The 11,202-nt window shown below is 43.4% G+C and overlaps 1 protein-coding gene across 1 annotated transcript in view; it reads right to left on the bottom strand.

Annotated features, from left to right (window-relative positions):
* Sphkap (SPHK1 interactor, AKAP domain containing) overlaps nucleotides 1–11,202 on the bottom strand; it is a 127,524-nt gene that overhangs the window by 26,723 nt on the left and 89,599 nt on the right. The window contains exons 5-6 of the mRNA XM_004638224.2: nucleotides 10,276–10,531; nucleotides 4,875–8,634 (exon numbers count right to left, since the gene is read on the bottom strand). Of these exons, the coding sequence (XP_004638281.1) occupies nucleotides 4,875–8,634; nucleotides 10,276–10,531 (4,016 nt within the window). The remainder of the gene's footprint in view (nucleotides 1–4,874; nucleotides 8,635–10,275; nucleotides 10,532–11,202) is intronic.

Raw genomic sequence — 11,202 nt, 5'->3', positions numbered from 1 at the left:
GACTGGACATGGTGGCGGGTACCTGTAATCCCAGCACTTGGGAGGCAGAAAACAGGAGAATCACTACAAGTCTGAGCTGTGTAGAGAGACCTTGTAGACTCCACACTAAATACTTAAAAAAAAAAGCAATAGAAATATTTTCTCCAAATCTATGGCTTGTTTTCTCATGTCTTGATAGTGCCTTTTGCAGAGCAGATTTTCAGTTTAATGAAGTCTAATTTATCAGTTATTTTATCTGTAAATCATACCTTTAGTTTTGTATCTAATAGATCATCACCACACCCAAGTTGACCTCCATTTTTCTGTTGTCTTCCAAATGCTCTATACTTTTGCATTTTATACTTAAGTCTGTGACCCATTTTTAGTTATAATTTTTTTATGAAAGTGTGAGGTCTGTGTCTAGACTATCATTCTTTGTATTTGCAGATGGATGTCCAGCTGCTTCAGCACCACTGTTGAAGAGATCGTTTTCTTCGTCTTATTACCTATCCCAAGTTCTCTGTATTTCAACGGGGCTGTTATTGGTGAATTCTCTGGATCCATTTGAACCCTCTTTCCCCAGTACTTCACTGTCCTGATTATGACTTTAGAGTAAGTACTGAAGCTGGACAGCGCCACTCTCAGATTCTGTTCTTGTTAAACACTGTGTTGGCGAGTCTGAGGCCTTTGCTCGTTGGTTTAAACCTGAGAATCAGGTTGTTGAGATCTGTTTCCATTTTTTTTTTTGGCAGTACCAGGGATTGAACTTAGGACCTTGCACTTGCTAGGCAGGTGCTTACACCACTGAGCTATGTCCCTGGCCCCCCGTATTTTTTTTTTTTTTTTTTTTTTTTTTTTTGCGGAACCAGGGATTGAACTCAGGCCCTTGCGCTTGCCAGGGAAGCACTTACTCCACTGAGCCATCTCCCGGGCTCCAGGTTGTTGAGATCTGAAAAGCATTTTGTCCCTCACAGAGCTTTTGACTGCTGAAATCTGTACATCAGGCTGGGAAGAAACCGTATCATTGCAATGTCGAGTCTATTCATGAATAGCCTCTACTTTTTATGTATTTTTTTGCTGATATATATTAGCTCACCAGACCAGCACCTGCCTGGCATTAAACAGCCTTTAGTTTTGAAGGATATTTTTACTGGATAAAATTGAAGAGGTAGATCTTTTACTTCAGCACAGTAAAAATGACATTATTTGTTTTCTTGCTAATGTTGTTTCTGATTAGAAATCTACAATTTTTATTTGTTTCTTAACAAGTAATGCTTTTATTTTTTTTTATTTTAGGGAAGGGTCAATAGGGTGTTCAGGGTCTCACTACTAGATCAGACTCGTAGTGATCCTCCTGGTTACAGCCTCCCAAGGCTGGGATTACAGGTGCACGCCACCACACCCAGTCTCAATCGCTGTCTCAGTGCACCCTGGGAGGTGGGGCCGGCACAGCAGGCCCAGAGATCGAACCCCTGACCCAAGTGCCTGCATGCAGGCACTTTAATCCACTGAGCTATTTGTCCAGCCCTAAGTAATGCTTTTTTTTTTTTTCCTTCCCAGAACTGGGGATTGAACTCAGGCCCTTGTGCTTGCCATGCAAGCACTTCTTCTACTGAGCTTTCTCCCTGGCCCCTTTAAGTAATGCTTTTATATGGGTTGCTCTAAAAAGATTTTTATCATTCTTTTTAAATAATTCACTTATGATGGGCTTTGATATTATTTTCTTCTGAATTTATCCTGCTTATTGTCTTTCTTGATTTTTAAATTTATAGTTTTTGTAAAGCTTCACATTTTTATATCTTTAAATATTTTGGCACAGTTTTTAGATATTTAAAATTCTTGTTGATTTCTCTGAAATTTCTGAATATATTTCTTTCTATTGATTGTATGCCTGGGTATGCCTGATACTTTTCTGTTTCTTTGTATGAGTAAAATATTTTGATTGGATGTGACATTATGAATCTATGTTGTCAATTGATGGATTTTGTTGTCTTTCTTTAAATATTATTGGTTTCCTAAGTTATATTATTTTCAGTTCGACTTCATATTTTCAGTACTTGTTCTGCCTCAGCCTCCAGAGTGCTGGGATTACAGGTGTGTACCACCATGTCAGGTTGGGAATAACTTCTGAGGCTGTTATTCTTTTATCAAATAACAAAGTGAGAAAATGATTTTTATTTCAATATGTTCAATTCTAAGGAGATTTTAAGACAATATGGAAATGTCCCTCAGTGACTAGTCTAAAAATATCTCTAGGACATGACAAATCCCCACTACTGAACAAAATTAAAAATCCCTGTTTTTGCCCTACTCTCCTGTGTGAGTGTGTAGAGGGACTTCTCTGTCACAGGGAATTCAGTTTTATATTTAGCTGTGAGAAATCAAATCCTACAATAAAGACTGAGCTTACAAAATATGGTTTAATTTATGATTATCTTTCTCCTTTGGATAAGTTTAGGAATTCTGTGGTCTTAATTCTCTCTCTTTCTTTCTTTCTTTCTTTCTTTCTTTCTTTCTTTCTTCTTCTTTCTTTCTTTCTTTCTTTCTTACTTTCTTTCTTTTCATATTTTAGGGAAGAGTCTGCACAGTGTTCAGGGTCTCACTACTAGATTGGACTTGTAGTAATCCACCTGTTTATAGCCTCCTAAGAGCTGGGATTACAGGTGCACGCCACCACATCCAGTCTCAATTACAGTCTCAGTGCGCCCCAGGGGGTGAGGCCAGCATGGCAGGCCTGGGGATCAAACCTGGCACCCTGCTTGCAGGCACTTTAATCTGCTGAGCTATTTGGCAGGCCCACTGTGGTCTTTACTCTCCTCACTGTTCCTGACAGATTTTTCTTGGGGAAAAATTCTCCTGGAATAAAAACCACTATATAAATTTTTCCTCAGGAGTGAGGACAACTGTAAACATTTACTGAATGTTAAGTGTAGGCAAGTTGCCTGGTTGAGAGCTCTGTGTACTTTGTTTTTTAAAAAAATTATAGTAATTCTCATGCGATATTAGCATTACTATTGCTTTTACATATGGCTGAGGAAACTGGGTGAGGAGAAATCAGGAAGCCGGCTCTGAGCAACAGAATTGAAGGTTTTCAGTGAGTTCATGCTCTATAGCAATTCTTTAAACCACACACAAAGAAAAATACATTAAGCAATTATTCTTTGTGTTTTGCATGTAGAACCAGATCTCTTTCTCATTCATGAAAAACAAAGTCAGAACCCCATATGGTGTTTCAAAAGATTGTGGGCTCTGGTTACTGTATGGAGCACAAACCTAAGTCAGTTGGAAGCTTTATTCAGACAGATTTCAAAATTTCTTAGGAACTTTCTCAGGTTATACCTTCTAAGAGTATAACACCAGTAACATTTAATTCAAAATTGTATGATGTATTTTACTCAATGTCAGTGATAGTGACTATTTTATTTGAGTTTACAACTGTGAATCTTGTTACCCTGCTAGCTGTGAGAATGTTTTCTAACTAGATGACCTTCTCTGAGAATCTCAGCTTGGTTATTATCCTTGAGTTTGAACAAACTCTTGGAGTCTATGATTCTAATCCTGTTGGGGTTTTATTTCTCCTTCCATTTCAAGTTTAGGTAATTCTAAAGAATTTTGTGTTAATTACTATGTTACTTTAGCTTTTTGATTGCTTTTTAGAACTTGCAATTTTGAATAGTCCTTGGATCAGAGCCCTTGGGGAATGGTGTCTACTGCTGGAGGATTACTGGTACATAAAGCTTGTCTTCCTGGTCAGCTTGGCCTGTGACATTTAGCTTAGCTTTGTGCTCTTCAGCCTTGATGAGCACGTGTTTTCTCTCTTTGTGTTCTTCTGAGATCTCATCTAATCAGAAAGTAGTAATCCCAGCCGCAGGTGGCTAGGGAGGAAGTACCCACGTCCAGCTGAACCATGTACCAAACACACACTGTACTGCCCTCCAATGGCAAGCATGACTGGTCCAAATTGCATAAATCGTAATTCCCAGGTGGAGGGGGAAGTGTCCTGGGACTTCAGAAAACTACTGCCCCCCCTTCTTTTTTATAGCTATCTTCAACTTATGTATTGGAGTTAAATATTTAAAAATCACAGGGCCTTTGGAAATGATAAACAATAGCCATATATCTCTGAAAAGATTATTTCTCCAGTTCTGTTTCTAAAGCCAGTACATTTTCTGTTTTGTTTAACTTTAGACTAAAAATAAAGGTGGTACAATGTTCTCATGTGAATTTTCTACAGAAGAGTAAGTTGAAATGGGCATTTCTTTAAGCAGCATGAAACAAATAATTGCCTTGCCTCAAATTCAAAATGCTTTAAGTCTATGACACTTTTACAGAAGAGAGTTATCCAAATGCCCAAGCTCCAGTGACACTTGGAACCTATTCTGCCACAGTTCTACCACACAATAAAAAAAACCCCAGCACTTGTTGGACACAGCATGCTGACAGAGACTCTACAGTAAAGCGAAAAAGAAAACTTCTGAAAAAAGACCTATAATAATAAAATATTTAATTTCAACTTCTAATACTAAAGAATGTTTAAATTGGATTGTTTTCAAATGAGTAAGTGGCATTGCTCTTATTATTTTGCCTGAAAACTACAATGAATAAATTTTAAAAACCAGCAAACCAAGGGACGGTAGTTTTAATTAGGAGGTTAATGTCTATTTTGCTCTGTTACACAAATGAGTTCAATTTGTTTTGGAAATTAGAAAGAGATTACTCCAAATTTCTATTACAAGTGTGTATTAATCAAGGTAGGTCATTTATTGTATCATGAATTAATTTTGGCAAGTGCTTGCATCAATAAAGCCCCTGTATGTCTAAGAGGAAGAATAAATCTAATGCAAATCCAGACTCCAGTGATGTGTGACTTATCTAGTCAAAAACAATTTACTCACCTGTGGTTCTGGCAGACACTTGTGGCTGTGTCTTCACCTGGGGCCACCTCTGCGACCTTTTCCTCATTCGAATGATCTGCTTCTGGTAAGGAGCTGCTTTGGGAAAGGAAAGGCTTGGGTTCTCGGGCACACTCTTCTCTCTGCTCTGTTTCTATCTGAATCAAAGGCACTCCCCTGGGGCAAAGGGCCCACCCGGTGTGGCTTAAAGGACCAGCTTCACTGCACGAGGAGGTTTCGTTTCTAGAATCTAAAGTGTCTCTGTCTGTAGGAGGAGCAGATCCACTTGGGGAGGAGGCTGGCGAGTGTTTGCTTTCAGTAACTGGGTCCTTCCTTGGGAAATCAGCAGATTCCTGAGCAAGCAGAGTTGGCCCCCGGGACTTTCTGCCTGCAGCTAAGCTGTTTGCACACTTTTCCCTTTGTAAGCAAGAGCCGCCCGCAGCAGGACCGGCATCAGCTGTCTCCAGGTCATTCCCGATAATTTTGTTCTTTCGCATGAGGGCCTCGATGGAGTTTGCCCACGTTTCATGAATCAACATGTTTGTGATCTGGTCGGTCCCGCCTCTCCGATACAAGCAGGAGTCAGACTTGCAGAGACCAGAAGAGGATGCGCTACTGACTGTCTGCACACTTAGGAACTCTTGCGGGCAGTTTTGGGCAAAGCCATCTAAGGAGTTGGCTTTGACCGGTGCATTCACTGTTAACCTGGTGCACGGGGACCTGGTATCCGGCATGGACGACTGCCTGTAACACAGTGGGGACCGTAGCGAAGGGGACAGTAAACCAGCGCTCCACTCCTGGCTGCTTCGTCGGGAGCCGGCACCGTCTTTGCTTTCTCTTTCAATGTCCCTCAGCATGTACCTGTAGAACTCCTCCGTTATGCTCTCAGTGCTGGACTGCTTGGAGGGGCAGCTTGGCTTCACACTGAGGTGGTCGCTTTTCCGGCAGGCCTGCAGCATGGCGGAGTTCAGAATGCTGCTGGCATTCTTGCCAGCGTAGTAATCCAGCAGGAGCTCAAACCCTCTGCCTTCACTTTCCATCTGGTTCACCATGAACCGGGAGAACTCGTCGGTGATGCTCTCACAGCTGGACTGTTTGGAGACCGAGCTGGCTCTGCTGACCGGCTGGCTTAAGGTGCTTATCAAGCCCAGGCTGTTCACGTAGGCCCTGGCCTCGGAGTCCTCCTCCGGGATGCTTTCGCAGCTGGACGCCTTCAGCCGGTTCCACCTGTCTCCACTCAGTAAGCGATTTCTGGAATAGCCCTGGGCCTGCCACACGCCGTCCACCATGGAGAACTCCGTGAGGGTCATGATCTTGGCTGCCACTTCATTTGCAAAAACGCTGACAGAATCTGGGACATCGTCAAGGTTCACGGATTCGTCTACCACCCTGTTCATGAGCTTCTCCTTCAGTTCAGGGTGCTCATCAGTTTTCCTCTTGATCTCACTGAGCCTCGGCGGCTTGTGCTTCCTCACGGCACCACCGCCGCTCTGGCTTTCCTTCTTTCTCTTCAGAGATTGGCAGGATACGTTTGGTGCCACCAGAAACTCATTCCCTCTTTTCCATGCACAAAACCAGGGTTGTTTTCCGTTGGAGTTGTCAAGGCAGATAGCTGCAATTTCGGTTGCCATGGAGACGACTGTCTCTGCTAATTCTTCTGCAAAGTCTGCAATGCAGTAGAGGTCTGTGTCTTTTGCTCCTGGCAAGGGTTGAGCAGGAGGCACCAGATCGTCTGCTAGCAAGGGCGGGTTACTTTGCATGCTGTTGCTCTGAGATGCAGCACAGCTGTCCTTCTCCTGGGTGTCGGGATCAGCTCTATCCTCACCTCCCTGACAGTTGCTTCTGCTTTTGCCCACTGCTGGTGCCCTTTCTGCTCCCATCGAGGCTCTACGCTCATGCTTTTTGTGCCTGGGCATCTGCTGAGGGGTCTTCGTATCTTCTCCTACCATTCCTTTTAGGTGCATTTCCTTGGGGGACGTTTTAGTGGTAGAAGAACCCAGCACTCGGTGACCACCTGACAGTTCGGATGGTAGCATGGGATTCTGGAGCAGGCCTGGCCTCACTCCACTCTTCTCTTGCTTTGGATGCAAGTCATCCATCAGATCATCAATGGCAAGAGCAGTGCTGTGCGGACTGCTAGGCCAATAGTCACTGGGGTACTCCGGAGCTTTTGCCTCTGCTTGACTCACAGTCTGATCAAATGGCTGGCAGCCCAGGGGTTCTGTCTCCAGCCATCTGATGGTCTCCTTTGAGAGGCCAGTGGGACATTCACCGAGCCTCACAATATGGTTCATCTTCTTGAATGTGAAGCATATTACATTGTGGAGCAGTTGATTGGTGCTTTCCATTAGGGTTTGTAGGGAGTCTAATGCAGGTCTGCCACTGTCGGGGTGGGTGTTTTTATTTTTCTGGTGAACTTCATCAATAGAATGCTTCAGGATTACATTGGACAGGGTCTGTGCCAGGTCATTCCTGAGGATATTTTCTGAGCACAAGGTCTGAGGCTTTGAAGCAGTTTCTATGATTCTCCTGTTCACAGAATCCATGAGCTCTCCGATGCTGCTATGGGATCCAGGCCCGGTTAATACCAGAGCTGCCTCTGTGAGCAAAGCCTCTGCAATGGCTTCCTTTTCCAGCTCTGTGCTCTTCTCTGTCTCTGAACTACAAAGTGGAGAGGTGGCTTCAGATGTCTGGGCCTCAGGCAAGAGGTCACTCGGGGCCACAGGGCATGGCATCTCTTCTCTTTCACCCAGGCCACAGACAGCGACAGCACTTGCCACCTGTGTCATCCCACACAAAGCAGATGGAAAGGAGTAGTCACTGATGGAAGGTTCCTTGACTCCGAGAGATGCCTGACTTTGTAGTTCTCCACTGCCTTCTTGGGTACAGCTTGACACTGAGGGTTCCTGCTCCATTGTGAGTCTTTCTGTGGCCTGTGGACTGGAAATCGTTCCAATCACAGTGGCTGCACAAGCTAACGCTACTTCTAGAGCACTCTGAGGGTGTCTGCTGGGGTTCTCTCCAGAGAGAACACTTGAGGCATCAACAGAAACACTGGTGTCAGGCCAGGAGGAGACATCAGGGTCAGGGGTAGCATCACTGCCATCTGGGCTTTGCACAATGACGATTTTGGGGAGCTCATTCCACGACCTGGCGGCCACTGTGTCCTTTGTGGAACAACCACTGGGAAAGCCACTTCCTACGGGGGCACTGACAGCAGGCTCCAGGGGCAGTGTAGGTTGAGCCTGAGATAATCTGATGAAAGCATCTTGCAGCACAGATTCTGCTAAATTGGTAGCATACTCTCCAGTGGTAGCTTCTCCTTCTTGGACAGGAGGAAGAAAATTTCTTGGGTCTTCATGGTTTCCTGGCTCTAGGTTACTCCCCTGCTCAATGATACCACCTGCAACAGGTACATCTTCCTCAACCATCTTGCAGCAAAGGACATCAGATGGAGCATCCGGTGCTTGAGACTTTTCTATTTGATCTCCAAAATTTTCTTTATAATAATTTGTGGCTGGTCGCTCATTTTCCACAGCTTCACTGCTTCCCTGTAAGGGCTTGGGTGATGAATCCGACCTTTGGAAGGCTGTGTTTTCCAGAGAGTCTTCTGTTTTAATCAATGTGGTATGATATTTGCTAACATATTTGTTGTCCAAAACACAAAGGAACTTTTGCTTCTTGTTGTCCCATTCCTCCAGAGTGGCCTCTCGTGGCTTCTTACTTTCAAACACATTGGCTGATACATTTATATTTTCATAACCTGGTGAAGAAGAAATGAGATCTGCTATTATTTTTTGAATAGCAGGTTGCCATGAAAGCATAATTATAAGTGAAATCAGACCCACATGTTTAAACATCCTATTGTCTCTGAGTATAAGAAAATGCAAGAGTAAATAAATCCAAAAGATGCAGTAGATATTGTGAAAGGGGGAATAAAATTGCTCAAAATGAAAGAACAACTGGGATGGAGGAAAGAAGAAAAGAAGGAAGAGGAATATATGAATATGTACACACACACACACACACACACACACACACAAGATAGCTAACTTGTACTAGTTTATTGAAAGGAACAGTTAGTGCTTATACTGCCTGATCAATTTTACCTGCCTATTTCTGGTAATCTGACTTTGAAGATAACAATGTGCAATGTGACAATCATTGCTAATTTTCTATCATCTTGTTTTGAAATTCTGTATCATTTTTATTGTTTTTCCTTTATTCACCTTAATAAAATAATAATTACTTCCAAAAATTGCCTTAAAGTACCAGATACCTCCATCTCAAAATATACTGTTGAGTATGTTTCTTTAAGAAAAGTGAGTATGAAAAAGAGTTTTAAATTTCATTACGTGTCTCACAACAAAATAGCTTTCGGTGCAGATACAAGTGTGAATGCCGGAGCCGAAGGTGCTCAGAAGCTGAAGCCTGCTCACCGACCATTCAACTGGGGAAGCAACACAAACTACTGCATCTTAGAATTTTCTGGAGGGTTGAGAGGAGGAGCAAGGTGGTTTAGAATTTGAACAGTGGGCTCTACTGCACAGACTTACTTGGAAGTCTGCATAGAACTTGCCTTAGGAAAAAACATACTCTGGGACCTTATCTCCATAGATAAGAGTTGGAAAGAGAAACCCCCTTCCTGAGCTCCGCTAAGGAGTGAACTAATGGGTGAAAGAGGTTGGTGCCAACCTCTCTCCTGGTTAATGCCCTCAACTGTCACACAGGAATTGCCATGGATGCTACTGTATGCTGAAATTACAGATAAGGAAACATCAGATCCCAAAAAGGTTAAGAAGATGGCCTTGTGTCTCATACATATTTTTTTTTCTGTATTTTAGGGAAGGGTCTACAGGGTGTTCAGGGTCTCACTACTAGATTGAACTCATAGTGAGTTTCCTGTTTACAGCCTCCCAAGTGCTGGGATTACAGGCGCACATCACTACACCCAGTCTCAATCTCATTTCAGTCCGTCCAGGGGATGGGGCTGGCATGGCAGGGCCTGGCATCTAACTACTGGCCCCTGCGCCTGCTTGCAGGTGCTTTAATCCTCTGAGCTATTTGGCTGGCTCTTCATACATGTTTTTTATGGTACTATTAGGGAAGCTAAATTTCCTCCCAGTGACAGACTCCATCTCAAGGCAGGAGGGAATATTTCAGGTTTCTTGGAGCATCCCTAAGGTGTCTGCTCCATCCATGTCTCCTCTTCGGAGTGCAGCTGTCAGCATCTTCACCAGTGCTCTATAGCCCTTCCTCCTCCCTTCTGTAAAGATCAGCAAGTGAACATCGCAGTGCTGTCACCCCAATTGACATGGCCTGAAACGTTCTTGAAATCCATCTAGGACATTTTTATACAGTGACTAACATCAGGATGCACACATTTTCATTGGGATATTCTCACCGTTCCTACATTCTTCCACCTCGCTCTCCTCCTCCAAGTGCTCAGAGGCAGTGAGGAAGTCTTCCTCGATGGAGGACCAAGAACAGTTTGTGTCATCCTCCAGTTTCAAGATGTTGGTTTCCTGGTGGAGCTGCCGCTCTTGTACCAATTCCAGGCCAATCAGGAATTTATTGATTTCAAAGATGATGCAGTTGGTACTGTTTGGTCTGTTCCCTCTTGCACATTGGACCAAGCAGATATCTGGCAGCCACGGGCACTGAAAGCAGAGAGACAGAAAGACTGTTCAAGGGTAAATAAAGAGCCTATTTCTTCTAACCTTTCTCTTTCCAACCAACATCTCCTGTTAAGAGAAATGGGGAATCTGAAAAATACTTGAAACATCTTCTGGGCTTAGGTTGATGAACTGCTTGGAAAGCATTAGAGTGGCATTTGAGAATCCAAGGTCTCTTGGAGAAAGTTTGATTTGGAAGAAAATAGAGCAGCTGTATCACATATTTAGCTTTTCCCTGGGCAAAGCAAAATTAAACTGCAAAGTTCAACAACAGCCAAAGATGATTTTATTCAGGGTGCTGAACTAGGGAAGAAAAACCAGAAATCAGAACATACTTGTCCTGAGGCAGAAGACAACAGAGCTGTTAAGAGCCAGAGTTAACGGGGAGATTGCAGCGTCTCTGTGTTTGCTAGTTGGCTTTACTCAAAAGAAAAGTAAACTTCTTTGCATCTTCAGGACAAGGATACAGGATGCAGGGACCCTGCTTTTACAGCTTGAAGTAAGGTACTGACAGAACTTGGGTTCCCACCCTTCGGCAGAGACTGGAGGATGGGGCACTAGTTTACTACAGTTGATGGGTCACTCAGGGATTAAAAATAATAAAGTTTGTACAGTGTGAAATTGCCATACTTGTAAGTCAGCACAGTTGTATATTG

The sequence above is a fragment of the Octodon degus genome, unplaced genomic scaffold, assembly GCF_000260255.1.
Source record: "Octodon degus isolate 3935 unplaced genomic scaffold, OctDeg1.0 scaffold00096, whole genome shotgun sequence".
NCBI lineage: Eukaryota > Metazoa > Chordata > Mammalia > Rodentia > Octodontidae > Octodon > Octodon degus.
This window is presented reverse-complemented; position numbering and strand designations above follow the sequence as displayed.